The following is a 20,197-nucleotide window of genomic DNA, read 5'->3' as shown; positions in this document are numbered from 1 at the left end:
AGGGACAGTATGGCAGAGAGAAAGGGAAGGGGCAGTACAGACTTGGGTCAGACTGTCCTGGGCTGACTTGAGTGAATATTTCTGGCAAGAAAAATTCTGCTGAAAGTCAGAGCCTGTCTTTTGGTCTTTACCTGTTGCTTTTGAGTTAGAAGATGTACTTAGCTGTGTGAATATGAGTTTTCCCTTCTGTTTCTATACCTGATTACCAGTTGTAGTTTGAACTGTTGTGCTGTTGCTGCCCTTCAGCGACCACAAAGACCCCTGTGTACTAGGTGTCATACAACTTGTGGTTCTGTGCATGGTTGTTCCCCTTCTGCTCTCTGCAAAGTAGACAAACAGATGGTGGAAGAAAGGCTTATCAAATTATTTTACAAATGAGAAACTGAAGCACGTGAAGATGTAGCGATTTGATAAGGGCCATGTAGGAAAGCAGTGATGAAGCCTTGTATTAAATGCAAATGTAACTCCTTGTCTGGTGTTTTAACCACAGTGTCATTAATATTCATGTCACCATAGTATTGAGGAACTTTTATCATGGACTAGGGCCCTGTGTCACATAATGCAAACACAGAACAAAGACTGCCCATGCTCCTGGGAGGTGCCTGGCTGCCTTCGCCTGTGCCTGCTGAGGCTCAACATTTGCGTTTGGTACCAAAATATGCTTGTGTGCTGCCGCCTTAGGAGACATATTCAGAAAGACATATCAGTAGGCGCAAGCAGCTGTAATCTTACAGCTGATCATGACATGATAATTAACACAGTATCTTCTAAAGATCTGATGTTATTGAGAGAAACACACAGGAAACACACAAACTCAACCTTGCTCACACAGCATTCAACAGAACATGTGACCGGATTAAACATGTATTGGATTTTTTTAAAATTTAAAATGATGCTATTTTTGGAGTGGGAGAGATGGTGGTATTCTACCTTTTGCTTTTGTTTTAAACTTAACAACGTAAGAATCATATAGGTTGTACCTTTCTTTTCCTGCTACCGAGCAGGCTAGAAATGCATATATTGATATATTTTGTGTAAGTTGGGGTTCTCAAGCACTTACGTAAGTTCATTTGAGCTGATGAATTAAATCCCTAATAATTATGGGGCTTGTGAGTAACAGTCACAAGACTACAGGTTCTGGACCCCTGCAACCCTTTCCTGTTTCTGGATGTCTGATAAATGAACAGGCAGGCGTATGTCTATTCATATCTCCTTCCTCACCTGTGTGTATGTAGAAAAACTCAAAGCTGTGCTTCATGTAGGGCTGATTTCTGCCACCCTCCGCTGGCCCTGTGCTGAATGATGGATACTGTGTGGTTTGAATTCCCTGAGAGCTGGCTGGTGGGATAGTAGATACCTCTCGCCATGCTTGGCATGTACTGAGGAGTTGAAAAGTTCATTGCTGTCTTCAGGGTTCGATTAGCATATACGCTTCTAGGGGAATATTATGCAGTCCTTAAGTTGTGTTTTCCTGTTACTCAGTGAGATGGCACTTCTGTGGCTCAAGAGTATATCTCTGGTTATATGGGAGACGTAGAAAGGTTGAAATCTGGATTCTTGGGTTTAGGCAGAAGAAACTTGTTTGAAACAAACCTCCATACGCTGTTGTGAAGCTCTTAGAGTATCATGTTAGCTGTGAGCTTGACCTCCTCCTAGAATGTATGTATTAGGGTTTCTCTTGTGTTTTTCATGCTGCTTTGCTCAGGGATGTCTGGGTGCTACCATAGTAATCAAAATTCCTAAATGTCTGACTTGTCTGTTGCCATGAGCTCTCTTTGGATCCTTGCATAATTGCTTCCCAAATGGAGTTTGCTGTTACCATAGCACTTAAGGTCTCCAGTAAGCCCGTTCTGGCTGGCCCTTGCAAGCAAGTCCAGTTAAAAACCAGTCCCAGGCCTGGCCAGCTGAGTCTTGCTTTCTCCTTCCTCTACACCTCCAGCTACAACCTGCTTTCTGCTCAAGTAGTTTCATTTTTTCTCTCCTATCCAGTCGACATGATTCACTGCTTCCTTGCCTTTCCAGTAAAGCTTTTCAGCTGCATGCAGTTGCTGCAGGTTCTTGCTGGCTTTGCAGTTCCAGTCATGTTCACTCAAAAACAGTCATGCTCTGCAGCATGTTTATGCCATTGCTAATTTCACTTGGAGATGAACGAGGTCTCAGATGCTATTAGCAGCTGCTTGGAATAATAGCAGCTGAAATGTGCTTTTTAGAGGGCTGATTGATAACTAAATAAATGATTTTTTTTTTTTTTTAAGCTGTGAGTTATTCATGACCCATTAATTTTTTTTTTTTCAGTCTTATAGTGGAAGTTCAAGGACTAAAATTGTCACAATAGAGAGAGACTGAGTCTGCTTTGCCAAGTAATCTACTCGGAGGCAGTGTATCTTGCTGCACAGTAATAAAACACTGCTCTATCAGCTTTGGGTTTCCAAGTCTGCCTGTCAGGGAGGAATTGAGTGGATGCACAAGACTGTCAAGCAGAGCACATGCCTAGCAAATCTACCCACGTGAACATCTAAACATGCTTCCTGCTGTGAAGGCCAGTATAGTTCCATAGCCTTTAGTGAGCTGTTATTTGTTATGAAATTGCTGTCACAAATACTGTGAGACTTTAATACCCCTAAATTAAGGTGTCCAGGCTGTGTTCTGACTGTGTTCTTGGAGGATGGGTAGTGTGACAAGCTATTGCTGCCCTTGGACTAGAGCTTTTGAAAAGGGAATGCAAAGTTAATGCACAGGATGAATCTTGCCCACTGATTATTTTAGGCTTCTAATACGCTGTTGCATGGCAGAGATTAATTTCCTTCCCCCGTCCCCCTTTTTCTTTTCTTTCTCCCTTTCTCTGCTATATTGTAATTTACAGCTTCCTTTTTTTACTTTCTCCATGGAACTGGCTGGGAATTGAAGCAGTATCGTCTAGGGCAGAGGAGTGGCTCTTAAAGATCTGAGACAGGGCCCTGTAATGAGACAGGGTCCTGAAAAATGCAAAGAAATGAAGCTGAACAGCTTTAAATCAGACCTATCAAAATAAAACCCAGAGAAGTGAGGAAGAGGCAGTTAAGCTTTTTCCGTGTCATCAATGCAGTGAAAATGTCTGTGACTATATAAATATTTTGTGGCTGTTTGCAATTGTGAGTGTCATAGTTAATAAACTAAATATTCACCCCCCCAAAACCACAACAATCCCTAACCAACCAGTCTTGCTATCCTAAAAGTAGGAGAGGTAAAGACCTTGCTTCTATTCTGTATTGGGTGACGTTTCTGGTTGTATTATTTTGCACAGTTTAGGCACTTGTGGCCGTGACTGCCACGCTAACATTAACTGTGATGTACTGTCTATTTAAAAAGAGCCCAGAAGAGGGTGGAGCCTGTAAATCTAAATCTGTCTTGTCATGGCCTAGATATTGCAGCAATGACACTAAGCGAGGGCCCTGTAATTATGTTGGTAATATTGGATAATCACATTAGGATTCTCAGCTATGGTAAATCTGTGTAGGGCTAACTATGTCCCTGCTTTACTCTTGCTGAGAATCTGACCCACGAGTTCTACCTGAGCTTGAGCCTTTCTTTTACCTGGGGAGAAGTCCTTTGCTCTGTTAGATATGCTAGCTGTTCTATTAAAGTTTGTCTGGTGGTATTTAAAGACTAGAGCTTAAGCAGTGCTGCAGCTGGAGCTGTGAGAGCTACTGCTTTCTTAGGCTGGTAGTGAGAGGAGTTCTAAAAAGCAGGGCTTTGCCTGCACACCTTGGGCTTTTTTGCAGTATTGGATGCAGGCCTTTGCCTTGATGGTGTGTGCTGTCTAATGGATGCACATGACTCTGGAGATATCTTTGTAGCTGGTTTTTTTTTTCCTTTTTATCTTTCCCCCTTTCCACTAAATCAGTTGTGCAGCAGTTGCATTTTGTATCCGACACAAAGCTGACGCAGATGCTGGGCTCTCTGTGCCCAGCGAACTTGCTCAGCATGAAGCTGCCTAACAGATTGTTGCTGGCCAGCAATGGAGGCTCCTCTTCTTTTAAGCCAATAGAACATGGAAACTATATTGCTCATATGTGCAAATTTACTTTGTGGAGACCAAATTCTTTCCAGTTCAAATGTGAGCTGCGTGGAGAATTTCTTGCTGCTTAAAACGGTTATCACTGGTGGAAGAGTGCAGAGCCTCACGCCTAAACCTTGTGACCTCTGGAGCTGTAGGGTTGCATGTGTAATTCTCTGCCAGAGGCTGTCTGTGTGAAATGGAGGATTGAATGTGAGTTTATGACCTGCTCTGCTCAGAACTGGTGTCGATGTGAATATGAACCAGGTGAACACAGAATCTACCTTGATTTCCCAACACTGCTTTCCTCTGGCAGTAGGACCAAACCTGTGAAGCCCCAGCCTCTGCTAGGAGGAAGCGAGTTGTGTACATGCTTGCTCTGCAAGGAGGGAAGGCGAGTTGGTGATTTTATGGGGCTGCTGCCGAGCAAAGTTTGAATATTCTTCGAGAGTTCATCTTATGCCAGGAGGATGCAATCCTTGGATAGCTTGACACACAACCTGTGTCCATGTTCCTTGTATAGTTTCTTTAGCTAAAGTATCAATAGAAATATTTATGAAATGAAAAGCTGCATTTCCTGTAAGTTCAGTTTAACTCAGGGCTCTCTTGACTTTTTACAGTTGTGTCACTGTTATAATCTTCTTTTGCGTATGATCTCTATTCAATTCCTGATCTTGTTGCAAATATACCTGCTTCACTAATTTTCCATCTGCTTAGTATCTCATCTGGGGAGATGCAGGTTTCAGCTAGTTCTCCTGATATTTGTGCCTATTTCAGATTTCCTGTCTTGAAATATTAGGTGTCCTTTATGTTTTATCTAGGTGCTATCTACTTTCCCCGCAGTTCTGAAGCTCTGATTCACTCCTACAGCCACTTAAAATGGTCAGAACATGGTCGAAATTTGAGTGATTGTGACCATTGCTGCTTACACAGATGAAGCTCTTTCAGCTGGAGCTAGTGGTTTGCTTTTTATTCTTTGCCCTCCAGATAAGTCTTAAATGTTCAGACTATTTAATTGGCGGTTGATGTTTCAAGATCTGATTTGATAAGTTTCCCAGAGCAGTTCTATCTCCACTCCAGTGTGAAGCCTTTTAAAGTGCTGTTTAGGGGCAATGGAAGCAGCTCAAAGGAACAGACTAACCCACAACTGAAAGCTCAGTAAACCAACCAGAATCTATACTGATTTTTGTTTTGTTTTAATGGTGTTTCACTCCCTGTACAGGTGAATATGGGGAGGTAAGCCATTGAGAGCTGTATCTTTCCTCCTGGAAATGAGCGTGGTGAGCTTCCCAGGGACTGCTGCCGTGCATGAAAGGAAGCATGGTACTTTGTTTTCTGCGGTCTCATTTGCTTCATAGCTATTAGGCCTGCATGGACTATAAGGACTCATATCTTTGTGTTTTAGAGCCCTTGAGCTGAAGGAGAACACCTGCAGTACTGTACAGAGACCCTAGTTTCTACCCTGCGGAGACCAGTGGTTTGTATTCCTGATACGTAGTGTTCATCTTAATAGGTTGCTCTAAATACTACTCTAGGAGGTGCTGGGGCAGGCATTTTAGATTGAAGTAGTCCCTTAAACTTGGCATTGTTATGCTTTAGCGTAAGTCAAGTGACTTAAAAAAAAAAAACAAAAAACAAAAAACAAACAAAAAACAACTAAGTAAAGCTTGTTATTTCCTTTGAGGTAGAAAATCTCAGCTGAGAGTAGACCTGTTTAGTTTAGCATTATTATCTGCTTTTCTCAGCTGGAGAGTCTGTTGGCAGGGGATAAGGGTTTTTGTTTTGTTCTTGTTCAGAACTGGACTCCTTGGTTTATAACACGCATGTACACACACACAAACATGTGTGCTGGTTGGAGTTAGAGGAACTTGGGTGTAATAAGACCAGGAGATGCATATTCAGGCCTTCCTGGTTCCACAGAGACTACTGCTTGTTCTGTTGTCTGTGCAGCGTGTCCTGCATTTCACCCCTCTGTTCTCATTGCCACCTTCAGAAAGTCATTCAAGTAGCACTTAGAGCTGTGGGTTTCTGTGTATGAGCCTGTTCTGTTTCAGCTGGTGGCTGAGCACACCCTGTCACTACTTTGTGCTTGAGCTTGCAAGCTGTTGACATGGCTTAGCCTAGGTAAAGAGCATCCTAATTTTGTAGCCTGGATTGTGGGAAGCAAATACCAATTATGTCCAGGTACTCCTGAGACATGATGCAAGCCTGTGCCTCTAGGAGAGGCTATGTGTTTTCTGTGCATGCAACTTGAGGGTGAATAATCTTCGCTTATATGGATATAAAATAACATGTAAATACCCTAATGTAACCAGAGGATTATGGAATTGGGTGGGAGAGTGAGTCATAGGCATTAATTAAATCCCAAACCCCAAGTGTCATGATGAACACTCCAACATGTAGTAATAAAACAGCAAAATACAAACACAAAGGAGAACATTATTACAACCGCCACTGCTTCAAGTCTTTTTAGTCTTTTTGTGCTGGGTAATCTGGAAGAGACACTCTGCATAGCATATTCCAGCTATGCAGGAGGTTGTGGAGAAAAGGCTGGCAGTAGCTTGTTGATGTCTGTCGTGTGTAGGGTAAGAATCTGGGGTCGAAATCAAGTCAATAGAGAGTTTGGTGAGACTTCCTGATGGTAAGGGTTACAACACCCCAGGAATAAACTGTTCAAGAGCATGCGGAGAATGTGTAAGTAGAGTAGCTAAAGAACAGGTTAGACAGACGTGTCAGGAGTGACTGTGGGCAATGTCAGTCCTGCCTATAAGTGAGAGGCTGAGTCAGGTGAAATCCTGTGCCAGACGGTGACGCGGTGACACAGGGCCACACTTTTTCAGTGAGACAGTTTTGTGTGTTGCTTACCAGCATCCTACTGCAATTTGGAGAGGGTGAAATGAGGCTGGAGAAAGCCTCCCTCTGTCTGTTAATCTTGTTATCCTCGACCTACCTCCATTTGACTACACTGGGGCAAGAATAAAATCCTCTTTCTTTATGCAGATTTTGTATGTTAGTCATAAAGCTATAAAACCACCAGAGAGAGAGAGAGAGACGTTTGAAGGCCCAACATGCTCACTTTTTGGGATGCTGCTTAGGTGGAGATGACCATGAAAAAGGAAGAAAATACTGGAGGCCATGCTAGTGATCCTGTAGTTATCTGTTTAGCTGCAGCGAGTCTGGTGTCTTTGCTCAGGGAAAACTGAAGTGCCCCTTTGCCTGCAGGCTTTGTAGTAGCAGACTACCTCCTACTGCTTTCTAAAAAAGCAGAGGGTGTAGGAAATGCTGTTTGACTGTATCAGTGATTAATCTTTCACCAGACCGAAGCAAGCTTGTGAGTAACAGATCTAATGCTCGCTTTCAAGACTGGATTCTTGGCAACAGGCAGGGCCCTTTGATACCTGGCAGTACTGGGAAACCTCTAAAAATGTTTCTTCATGTTGGTAGTGTGTTGTGCCATACCCAAAATGTAATGTGAAGGGTTTCTGGGTGAAGCTTCAGTCCCATCCTGTTAGGATGACTTGCTACTATCTCTTACTATGAGATGCTGCAATTTGAGGGCTGTTTTCTGGTCTTTCCCTGGTTGGACACCTTCAGGTGTCCTTCCAGCACAAATTTGCTTTCTGGAGACGGCCTGCAGAGCTCATGTCTGCAAAGCAGAGGTCAGGGACGTGAGCTGTGTAAGCAGGGCCTTTGCTTCATACTGCTGCTATGAGTAGTATGTTGTCACACTGACCCGTGTGTTGTTTGGTCAGTTTCTTAATTTTTTGCCTTTTTTGTTAATCACAGGTTCTCCTACCCTAGTGACATCCTTTTTAAGACCATGACTTAAAGAACAGAGGATTTCTTTGCAAATTGCTTGTGTTTCTGACAATCTCCATCTCAAGGAAGTGGGAGCAGAGATAACGTTCCAGGTTGAACTCAGGAAATCATAGCTCGTATCGGTGTCGTCTTTGCTTTCTTTGATATAGCTGTGATCTTGGATGTTACAGCCCTAACACAAAGTTGGCCTCATTACTGTGGCTTCTTAATTAAACCTCAAACCACTTTAAAAACAAATCTTGAGGGAGTTGTTGTATTTTTCTTTAAAGGTGTTAATGCTGACATCTCTGCCTAACTTTAAAGGTGGTGTAGATGCTTCATAAAGCAGAAAAAACAATGTGCAGTGATCCTGACCATTCCAATTCCTTGTTATGTATCAAAGCAGAACACTTCACAGTACTGATCCCAGTTTGTGGGCACATTTGGTAATAGAAAGGGGTAATATTGGAACAGAAAACTTATTTGGGGGTGAAATTTCCTGTCCTGGAAACAAAGAGCTCGTAAATGATGGAGAAGTTGCATCAAAAGGGGTAAAATGGGATTTAAAATCGTACCTTTTTTAGCAGGTATGCTGCAGTAATACCTTCTTGCTGGGCAATGGAAGAGTGGAATAAAAGATAGCTGAAAGAATATGTTAGTGCAGATTAATACTGACAAAAATAGCACTATAATCCTAATGCCCATCATAGTTGAATAGTGGAGCTGTAATTAAAATAAAAAGCCCATATAAAAATTAAGCAGCAAATATTTGTCTGTGTGGAGGGTAACACAAGATCATCACACATGAGACATGATCAGTAAGGGACTGGTGCCCTTTGCTTTCCTTCCCATTATTGCTGTGCTCTTGGGACCAAGTGTGCTGCTTTTTATAGGAGCTGCCAGGCGAGTCTCCTCTTGACAGTGAGACTCACGTTGTGATGCACAGTAATGCTTTCTAGCAGTAATGGGAAGTTTTTCTGAAGGTCTCTGCTGCTCAGCAGACCCAGTGTGGTCTGAGGAGAGAATCCCAGGGCACCTTGGTGTTTTTTCCCTGTCTTACAGATCAGCCACTTGTCCATCTTCATCACTGGTTTATAGGTGGGGAGAACCAAGACTGGGTTATTCTTTCACCTTTGTTGAAAGCTGGCACTAAGAGCTGTAGGAGAGAAGCACTGGCACATCTGAGTGCTTTTCCCTGATGTGTTTGCCAAGCTTGATGCTAATGTTAGCCGAACTTGGCCGTTGTCTAAAATAATTATGGATGATTGTATTGCTTAACTCTGCCCAAAGTGTTTTCCTTGGCCTTTTTGCTTTATGGTAAAGGGTAAGTGACTCCAAAGTTGAGGCTTGCTGAAGCCATCTCTGTCCCTGGAAAAGATGCCCCAAAAGTTTGGTGCTTTATGATCAAGGATCATATCCTAGAATCATAGAATAGTTTGGGTTGGAAGGAATGACTATTGTGTATACACAACTAGGGAAAAGCTTTTTTTTTTTTTTTTTTTGTGTTAAATGACTGCATGTTATGCCAGCTAGAGAGAGGTGTCAGAGGTGCAGGATGGCTTTCTCAGTACAGCAGCAGAGAGAAAATGGTTCTGGTGTTGCCAAGTGATGATGTCCAGTGATGGGTAATGTGCAGTGTCTGTGTGTCAGCTGGTTGTGGCTACGACTGTGGGGAAAAGTAAGTGCCGGGAACTACGTTTTAGTAAAGCTTTGGGAATGGTGAGCTGCAAACACCCTGTGCAAGGGAGTTGATACGATTTTCCCGTAACTGGATCTCAGCATCCTGACTTGGGGGGGTGGCAGGGGTGGGGAATAAAAAAATTGTGTGAGCCTGCCCCTTGTACTTAGGAAAGTAAATGCCAAGGAGGTTCTTCTGGCTTATGAGATAAGGCAAAATATGACATAATTCTTGATGGATAAGAATCGGTAAGTATTTGGATTGTGCAAAGGAGTGGCTTCGTGCCTGGTTCAGCAAAGCACTTAATTTTAAGTGCCTGCTAGCACAACCGGAGCTTAAAATGCCTTGCTGGCTGTCCCTGGAGGCTAAATATTCCTATGGCAGTTGTTGGGGACATCTGAAAAGCACTTAGCTGTCCCCTCAGCTTCAATACTAAAGCATGGTGGGCTGTCTGGCACGCAGAGCTTTGAGGTGGATGAGATAAAGCTAAAACACAGAAAGCTGGAAACAATTCAGTGGAAAACCACATGCATTGTTTGTCCAGCTCAGAAAAGAATTTCACCCCTGAAGAATAAAGTTTTTAGTGGCATCCAGAATGTTTATCAGGAACTATGGTAATTCCAGATATTGTTAATTTGTTTGTAGAACGGTGATGGAGAAAATCCAAAATGAAGCAGTGATTATTTTTAAAGTTGGAATTGGTGACTTGATAGTTGGCTCTTTCAAGCCCAGTGATTTGACTACCTTAACTGAAGAGAGGAGTGATTCCTCCTCCTCAAGTTATCCAACATAACCTTGGAAAAAAATGAGGGTTGTGATCGAAGACAAAACTTGAATATGTTTGCAGAGGGAAGACACATCCATGCAGTGGAGATGTTTTTGTAGCTGTTATTGCAGAGCTCAAACATGCAGCTGGGAGGTCATCACGCTACATGTCTCGTTTGCTCCTGTGCAAACAGCACTTAATGTCTCTGGGAGGTACTTTTAGAGTGGATTTTAAAAGGAGGTGTTCTGCCTAATTGTGTTTGGATGAAGCTATTTCTATTTTGTAGGTGTACCTGCTGTCTCTTGCAGAGGGTGGTGGATTAGCATAGCAGGGTAACGCAGAAAATGCGGTGTGTTTTGGGAACACTAATGGCTTGTGAAAAGGCCTTTGGTCCTGCAGATCATGTGAAATCTAACCTGCTTTACTTTGTGTGTACAGGGCAGAGGCCAGCCAGTCCTCTTCTGGACTATGATTAACTCAGGTGTAGTGGTCTGTTGAGTTGGTGCTTCAAACAGTCTAGCTACGGTTGAACGTGCTTTATTTTGGCTCTGCATGAGCAAAACAGGCTTTCTGTGGGGACCCGTTGTCTGGCAGGCACAAAACCTGCCTGCAGTAATACCTTGTTTTCTTCTCTGCTGTTTAAATAGTTATCTGATAGGATGTGTTTGAAGATCTGGAGCAGAACTTCAATGCACCTCCAACAGCTGAGTAAGTGATTGTGTGTGAAGATACAGTAATCGTGCTGGTAGGAAGGGGGTTATCGAGACAAGCTATTTCTGGTGGTTTCCCTACCACCACCAACGGTGCTGTCCCAGGAGGACAAGGTGGATCTGTTGTTCCAGGAGACCTAGAGTGTGCCTGAGGGCAGTTGTGTCCATCGAGGGTAAAGTGTGCAGTGTTCAGTGTACAGTTTGTCTTCCGTAGCAGCACTTACTGAGCTTGGCTAATTTATATGTTCACCAGTGAAAGGCAGCTCTGGAGGTGTGTATCACAAAAGGGTGATGGGAGGAGCAACCCATTTCTCTGTAAACTTCCTGACAATAACATTAGTTAGTGCAACTTGCTTGGAAGCAGCTTCTTGTGCTTGTTTGCAGATCGGCATTGCTGGCTGCCTGTGACTTGCTGGTTGCGAGAGGATTCCAGGCTTGCAATACATGTGAATCACTTAAATGCAGCAGAGTGCTATCTTCTTACCTTGCGAGGAGCTGAGAGAGGGTATCGCGTGCAGCTTTGTGTGGCTGGTTTTACCTAGTTTAGAAGTGCTTGTCTGGCTGTGAAGAGTTCTGCATCCTGCTGAAATTACAGAAGAGCTGAAAATATAACTACCAGCGCTGGAAACTGGCCAATACACTGACACAAACCTGCATGGAAAATTGCTCTGGCATCTGTATTGACTGGAGATAATTGGAACTTCCCTTTTTTTTTTTTTTTTTTTCCAGTTTATCCTAAAACCAGTTAGCAAGAACAACAGTCAGGCCAGAAGCCTGTAGCAAGATAACTGTGTTCCCATGCTGTTGTAGAGGCAGATGCAGGCCGAAGTGCAAAAGACAGTGATGGTTTCCCAGGAGACCTATGGCTGTTGCTGGCTCTAAGCTGATGGTGATCGCAATACTGACTGTGTGCTACCTGTTCAACAATGTTAATATGTCTTACAGATGAGTATATAAATAACTTTTTATGTCTTAGAATGAGAGTGGTATTTTAGTTTCTGCTGGCTTGTATGGGAAAAGAGTTGAATTTCCTTCAGAACTTTAAATCACCGGCGCTTGTTTATGAACGCAAGGGAGGACTGTCCTCTGAGCTGACTCTCAGGCTTAGTGCTTCTCTCCCTTCTGGTGCTTACAAAGTCTCTGGGTTTATTTGCTCTGTTTCATCTGAAGCCTGGGCTGGTCTAATGCCTTTTGTTTTCCATACGCGTACTGGGAAAAAGGCTCTGCTAGCAAAGGCGTGATGATGTTCCTAGTGCCTGGATGGCTTTGCTTCTAAGCTCTGCCTTGTGTGTGACCCACCCTCCCCAGCCATGTGTGGTGTAGCTATCTAACTTCACTTGAGGCAGCGCAGGCACTTGAGCTGACCTTGGTTGGCTTGGAGTTACACAAATCCTGGCATGTCTGTCTATTGTATTGGAGCTGGCATAGTGCAGTAGAGCTGGCAACTTCTGGCAGTTGGAAGGGTTATATTGCTTGCCGTTCACTGAAAATAGAAGTAAATGGTCCTGTAATGTGCATCTGGCAGTGCTTCATAATAATTGCTTGTCAATTTGCCTTTGATCTATTTCCTTTCAACTTTTCCCAGATTTAGCAAAGTTGGGGGTTGGACTGGAATAAGGAGGGAGAAGTTGGTTGTGGTCTGAGGCTCTGGAAGCTGAAAGCAGTCCTTGAGGCTGATGAGGTGGTAATGTTGTAGATATGTAGTGTGCAAGGAGGAATGGTTAACCAGGGGGAGCAGCTGTTAGCAAGATAGTTAAAAGCTAAAGTGTATTAATTTCAGCATGATGCTATGAAAAACCGTCAGAGTTCAGATGAGTGCTGGGTGGCTTGTCTAAGCAAAACCTGCTTGTTCAGTGCAGTGGTGACCAAGCAGACAGCAAGAGCTGGGCAGCACTCATCCTTACCGCTGCAACCCATAGGAGAAGACACCCATCAGCTTCTGTGAACAGGTCCCTCTTCTACTGCATAATGCTGCATGGTAGGTGAAAGAAAACTCCTTAAAGCCATTAGAAAGTCTTCGTTAGGCAGTGTTGGCTCCAGTCCAGGTGCTTGATAGCTTGGTCTCTTCCTGGGCTGTGCTGAACGGCATTGCTGTTCTGGGCTGTCTAATGCTGCCAAGTGAAAATTTCAGCCATCTATTGGGTCCTCCTTGCCCTCTTCTCTGTCATACCTTTCTGAAAAATGTGATCTGCCTTTTCTGTCTGCTGCTTACCAACAAAGTTGCTGCTTTTGAGGTAGCTGTGGGAGTACAGGTCCTTCTGGAACTCTTCTTTTAGCATGAATCTGAAGTATTGGCCACAGTTGCCAATAGAAAGGTTTCAAGTGCTTCAAAATGCTTCAGGTGTATTAGCTGGTAACCTACTTATGCACTTTAACCCCTAACCTTAAAATGGTGATGTGGTGTTACTGTTAACCTTTTCTGCAATGCAACAGTTTCTGGCAAGTGCTATTTTCTTTAGCAGGATGTGCAGTTTGTGAGCAGTCAGTAATAAAAGTGTGAGGGACTTGGGAGGTCCAAAGCTCCAAAATCATCTCTTGTGCACAAGAAATGTAAAAGGAAATCTCTCTAGGTCTAGGTACAGACCACTAAGGGCATCCCTGCCATTTCCAGGCATTCAGATATACGGCGGCTGTTGCATGAGAAGCCTATAAGCAGATACACCTATAGCTCTGACCTTGGCCTGGGAAGACCTGCAGCCTGAAACACTCCTGGAAGGAGCTGGATTCCTGTCGTAGCTCTGATTTGCTCTGGTGCATGGATGTGATCAAGCCCTGTTTCTGTAAATATGTGTGCAATGCATGAAAGCTTGTGGCCTGATTTCTTTGCCCTGCCTGTGCACCTGCTGCCCTGTCCTTTGCAAGCCAGTTTGCAGGTGTAGGTTCTTGGTATTCTTAAAATTGGCCCGTAAGTCCTGCTATCTTGTATTTCTAGAGCCATTTTTGTATGGAGAGCGTGGCAAGAAGCCACTGTTCTTTGTGCTCTTTTTCTATCCCTTTCAGCTTCCCTCATCTTCCTGCTGTTTTACTGAGTGTTTCGCAGTCCCATTCTCTGCATGCAAAACTGGCAGTACTAAAGCCAATTAGCAGTGGAAGGTGTAATAAATGCAGAGAAATTCAAATTAGGATGGTATTTTTCACACCTTTTCTGATTTAAATGTGGAATGACTACCTGAGAGAAGTTAGACATTCTTGATTATGTTGTGCCTTTCTGGACTAAATCCTGGATACAGTCAGAACCTGGGCTCGGTAAACTGTAGTTTGGAAGGAATATTGTGGTCTATTTTAACTGAGGCTATCGGACCAGATGATGTATTAGTTGTTTAGAGAGTAAAACCTGCACCCTCTCTTGAAGGGATGTGGATCATCAAATTTTGCTTCTCTGATGGCAGCATCGCTTACTCTAGATTGCTGTGCAAAAATTGCTGTATGTACCCTGATTAAATCAATACTTGTTTTCTCTGGAGAGAAGCATGCTGCTTTTATTAGTAGCAAAATTGTCATGCTTTAATCTGCAGTCAGTGGGAGTTTAATAATAAAGTAACCAAATTGGTAGGTGTATTTGCAGACAAAGTAAGTTAAATGATTTTGCACAGCTTCCATGTGTGGTGTCGTCAGCTGAAGTTTGTGGGAGTTAAAGGTAAGGGAGAGAAGGACATGAGGATGTAATTTTCCTGCGACTTGTGTAAGCACTGTGACAACTCCGCAAATGTTGCAGGCTTCCTCTTCCTTGGATGCGGCTCAAGCTGACGTATTCGTCTCTCGTTGCTCCATCTGGAAGATGCTCCAGGCCATGTTTCTGTCAGGTGCCGATGTGTTGATGTTGCAGTCCTGTATCAGAAAGCATTAACTTACTTAATTTGTATTTATTTATTTTAGATTCTAAATTTCTCTTTCCTTGGAGCTCACAGGATGGTTTAGCTATGTTCTCCGTTGCATAGACTACAGTTTTCTTTGTCACTTGGCCCTGGTTGCATGTAAGCAAAATAGCCTGATGTACATATTCTAGCGAGGGTGCTCTAGGAGTGACTTTGTTAATTAGCACAGACTAGAGGAAAGGTACCTTGCCCAAAACTTTGCTAATGAGACATGAGCAGTTGGTCTGAAGAGGTACCAGTCCCACTTCAGCTGAAGCAAAGATTTAGAAGATGAAGGTCCTTGAATTTGATGGATCTGCTTTTCTTTTTTAAAAATTTTAATTCATCTGTTTTTGCTGCTCAGCTCATGTTTCTTTCTGCTGAGTGTGGCACTGTAAACAGAGACACAGTATCCTGCTGGCCTCCAGGCCTGGCAGGAGGAGCTGTGGGAAGGGAATTGAACTCCTGGAGAGGATGGATGACTTATGACTTTCTCATTTGGGAGAAGAAGAAAAAAAAAAAAAAAGTCTGTGATTCCCAAAAAGTTTCGATGACGACTGAGACTCTGTAATAGAAAAAAAGACAATTTTTTTTTTTGTTTAATGTTTTCTCTAGATTTTATCTGTGGTCCGTGGAAATATTGTGCAGAAATTAAAAAAATAAGTCCAAACCTGATCTCTCCGATGATTTTAAAAAGCATAATGTGTTAAGAAAGTAGGGATTGAGGAAGTGGTGCCGGTTATGGGTCCCTTATTTCTTGCTGGCTCCATTGTGGGTTATAGGAGGGGCAGGGGGAAGCAGTAGAGTGCTGTTTTGCTTTTTTCAACATAGACATCCTTTAAGCTAAAGATAGCACAGCGGGATGTGCAGATTTGTTCTCCAGAAATGAGACAAATGTGGCTAGGGTAGAACAATAAGGCTACTGCTGCGGGTTTAGGAGTTCTTAAAAATGACTTGTAATTTGAGATCCTCGAGTTGAAGCAGCTTAAGGGAGAGAGTCGGGGTTATTTTTGTGTCTGAATTTGAGCACTATAAAGAAATGAGGCCCTCCAGAGTTACAAGGGTTTTAAAACCCTCTCTGGCAGGAGTGAGCAGCATCTGTATGGCTTCGTGTATCGCAGAGCCATGTCCCATTTTTCTGAATTTGAATATCCATTTTGCAGCCTGGTTATAGTTTTTTAAGACCTTTAATTGAAGTCCTGACACTCTTTTTTTCTTTTTTGTGTTTTTTTCTTCCTTCTGTTGCATCTTTTTGCAAGTTCTCTGGGGCTGTGTCATGGTTTAACCCCAGCCAGCAACTAAGCACCAGGCAGCCGCTTGCTCACTTCCCCCCACCCAGTGGGATGGGGGAGAGAATCAGGAAAAAAAAAAAAAAAAAAAAAAGTAAAACTTGTGGGTTGAGATAAGAACAGTTTAATAGGACAGAAAGGAATAAAATAACAATGATAATAATAACAATAAAATGACAAGAATAATAATAAAAGATTGGAATATACAAAACAAGTGGTGCACAATGCAATTGCTCACCGCTTGCCGACTGATGCCCAGTTAGTTCCCGAGCAGCGATCTGCACCCCCAAGGTGAACTCCCCCCAGTTTATATACTGGGTGTGATGTGACATGGTATGGAATATCCCTTTGGCCAGTTTGGGTCGGCTGTCCTGGCTGTGTCCCCTCCCAACTTCTTGTGCCCCTCCGGCCTTCTTGCTTGCTGGGTGTGAGAAGCTGAAAAATCCTTGATTTAGTATAAACACTACTTAGCAACAACTGAAAACACCAGTGTGTTATCAGCATTATTCTCATACTGAACCCAAACCACAACAGTATACCAGCTACTAGAAAGAAAATTAACACTATCCCAGCCAAAACCAGGACAGGCTGTTTCCAGTTAGTTCTGCTTCTAAAAGTTGATGGGGCTTCCTTGGAAAACCTGGTCTAGTTCCTATGACAAACTATGATGTGTAAAACTAAGGTTTTTGCATGCTAAGAGAGATTTTTTTGTCTAACAGCTCTGGTGCTGAGAGGCATGTTATTTGCATGTGTAACTTCTGTGGTTGTTTTGGAAGATGGGCTGTAATGGGTGCCATAAAAGCTGTCTGATAACAAATGGGGAGGGTTATACTTTGAATACAGCAGCGCCGTCTGGTCATTTGCTCTTTTTCAATCTCTTCTTAGTAAAAATAAATGCCAGTTTTAGTAAAAGCTTCAGTGGGCCTTTTGGCTGTGGTGTTTGATTGGTTAACAGCTTGTAAACACCAGTTGTTGCAAGACTGCAGCTGTCAAATGCAACCTATTTTAACAGTAAATTTTACCGAAATACGGCTTTCTTGCTTGTCACATTTTACGTGATGGGGAGGAACTCATTTAAGTGCTAAATTAAGTGCTAGTAGTAATTATGTACAAACATGTCAAATGTAACTATATAAGTCTTGTTGATCTGATGGTTTGTGGCAGCTTGTAAAGAACGGGATTCACCAAAGGGCTCAAACTTTTAAAATGAGAATTCTTTGGGATGTGACTAGTTTTTTACGGTGTGTGACTACAGTTCTTGGTGTCGTGGGACTTCTGAATGCTACAGCAGCACTGAATCATAACTTACTATTGAGCTGATTCTTTAGAAATCCTTAAGCATAAAAGAAATATGTGCTGTAAGGTAATGGAGAGCATATGAAATGCTGTTAGGTTGTGGTATCGACAATGTCGTCATGCTTCTCTTTTTACCATTGTGCAGCAATTCTTGGCTACTTGGATACGTGCGACTTTTTTGTTCTGATTCATTCTGATCTCTGGGAGCCAGGTGCAAAACTTTGATGCCTATATACCTCCATCCTCAACCAGCTTCCTATTTCTGTCCAGGACTACAAATGTAAAACTCATATATTTTGATGCATTGCTAACAGAGATGAAAGGCTTTCATCCTAAACAAGTCAAGTATGTCCTGGGAGTCCTGACTTTACTAATAGCAATGACCACAAAATGAATTGTGTTAGTTTTTCTTTTTTCCTTGTTCTTCTGTCCTTTTTTAAAAGCACTAACATCAAACCATGTGTGGGAGATGGGTTTCTTCTGCTTCTTGCACAAATCAGCTTTGTAATGTAACTTAGATGTTTCAAGAGTTGGGAAGCCTTTTAAGTTTAGGCCTTTAGTAGTTCAGTGGGTGATCTGTAGCTCTGATTTCTGTCCAAGGCAACGTTGCTGTTTATACTTCAGCTTTCTTCTTCATAATGGAAATTAATGGAGCAATGAAGGACTGTCTGGCAGGACAAGTAACCGGTGTAATTGCTTGTTTTTACGGAGATGTTAAATGTTAACTTTGCTTCCATTAATTGCCCCCTTGGATTCCTTTTAGTTCCCAGAAATAACTGTCTAGGCAGAGTTGGAAGCTCTGGAGCTAAGCACATGTAAGGGGTGCTCCCACCACAGCTCTGTTGGTAGCTGCCAAGTGCCCTCCCCCTTCTGACTGTACTCTGAAGGGAGATGGAGGGAGGGACAAGGTTGGAAGCAAGGACCAAGAGGTTTCTTTGTTAATGAATAGGATGATTTTATGTCTTCTGCAGGAGGATTTGCAATAGTGTTTCTTGTGAGGACTAACAATGGAATGAAATGTGCCCTGAAGCGGATGTATGTCAATAACGAGTACGACTTGCAAGTCTGCAAAAGAGAAATCCAAATCATGGTAAGTCACCACTGCGTACTGGGGCCTCAGACCGGGAGTGGAATGGTGTGAGAGCCTGCTCACCTTTTGCCTGTGATCTGTGTAGCACCATGTCGCAAACTGTGGGTTTTCTTAGCAAAACTGTCTCTCTTTGGAAAGACCTAACTCCTGGAGTTATGTGACTATGTGCAAATCTCATCTTGAATTATTTAAAATGTAAATAGTTCCAGTGGACAAGAAAAACATGGTAGCTGAAAAAGCAGAGGGAACTTCAGGAAAATGCGGGGAGGAAAAAACTCCCGAGTCAAGCCCACAACTTAATGGGAAGAGGAAGAGCTGAAGAGCTGAGCATGGTTGGGTGTGTTAGACTTCAAAGTCTAACAATCTTCAGTTCAGGGCTAAAGTCTTCAGCCTTTTAGACTTCATCAGAAAAGGCTGATGATTCTGATGTAACTGTCCTTGAACTCGAATCAGTGCATGAATGGAAGACCTCCATCCTGAGATGAATTTGTATCACAACAGCTTCTTATCTTTTGGGTTGGGATGAAGGCTGTCTCTGTATTGGAGAGGTTGATAGATTAAAACAGTATTTGTGGGGTAGTATACTGCCTGGGCTTTTGAAACAGGGAAGTATTTATAATAAGCACTGGGATGTTTCTCTAGATTATTGGGTACAAGGAGTTAGATGATAGGATAGCTATTTTTAAAGAGCTGTTTTAAACTTAGTGTCTCTAAACAAAGAAAAAAATTGAGATGATCCAAATAAATTTTCTTAGTCTTGTTTGGAGCCTGGTAAACATGGAAAGTGCCACTTTTGAAGTTGTATTCAAAGATATTGATGAACATTTAGAGCAACTGTGAGGTGGGGAAGGAAATAGACAATCCTCATTCTGCTAACTTACAACTTGAGTTGTAGGTTTGGGGTAGATGATCTTCATATCAGAAGCTTCTACCTGTAGCAATTCTGGATGTGGTTTTTTGAAGTAGCTTTTACCTAGGCTAATACCTTTAAAGTTACCTTCTGGAGTTTGTGTGATAGTGCACTGAAGCTTTTGGGCATGCTTTGTCATTGCCATAGCTAAAGCTACATGGGAAAATTTGCGATTAGATCTTATATCAAAGGTTTTAGCTGTGCTCACAAAGCTTGTTTACTGGGATTTTATTTGCCGGTGCTTTCCACTGTCTCCATGTCTTTGGTGCCTCTTTGAAATGTGTGGCTAACCTGGAAATTGAGGGTGAGAAGTATCCTTCTTACCTGGCAGGTCCACTTGCTCCTGTACTGAATCTTATCGTAAGCACTAATATTTGCCCTGAAGAACCAGTACGTCACTAAAAGGACATATTTTCTTCTTCCTAGCTTTTGTGCAATGAATAAGTATTTTAAACTTAACTGCACTTTTTGCAACCCTACAGCATTACAGCAGAATGTGGCCAGCAGAATCTTGATTTCTTTTACTGGTGAAGCTGAACATTGAACTGGACTGGCTATCACACCTGGGAGTGTGTGTGAAGCTGGCAGTCCCAAAGGAATGACTTTTCCCTGCAGGTTTAGCATGTGTCATGGATAAGTCATTGATACGAGAACTTGTGCTTTAATCCACTGAGTTACTTAAAATAAGGTACTTCTAAAAGCAAGGTTAAAATTTATTTTATTACCTTAGTGGGTTTTTTTTGAGCATGAGAAGATTTGAGACGCTGTTT

At 42.6% G+C, this 20,197-nt stretch overlaps 1 protein-coding gene across 10 annotated transcripts in view; it reads left to right on the top strand.

Annotated features, from left to right (window-relative positions):
• AAK1 (AP2 associated kinase 1) overlaps window positions 1-20,197 on the top strand; it is an 87,123-nt gene that overhangs the window by 8,930 nt on the left and 57,996 nt on the right. For all 10 annotated transcript variants that reach the window (XM_052806621.1, XM_052806623.1, XM_052806622.1 and 7 more), the window contains exon 3: window positions 18,399-18,517. In XM_052806621.1, the coding sequence (XP_052662581.1) occupies window positions 18,399-18,517 (119 nt within the window). The remainder of the gene's footprint in view (window positions 1-18,398; window positions 18,518-20,197) is intronic.

This window comes from Harpia harpyja, chromosome 13, assembly GCF_026419915.1.
Source record: "Harpia harpyja isolate bHarHar1 chromosome 13, bHarHar1 primary haplotype, whole genome shotgun sequence".
Classification (NCBI taxonomy): domain Eukaryota; kingdom Metazoa; phylum Chordata; class Aves; order Accipitriformes; family Accipitridae; genus Harpia; species Harpia harpyja.
This window is presented reverse-complemented; position numbering and strand designations above follow the sequence as displayed.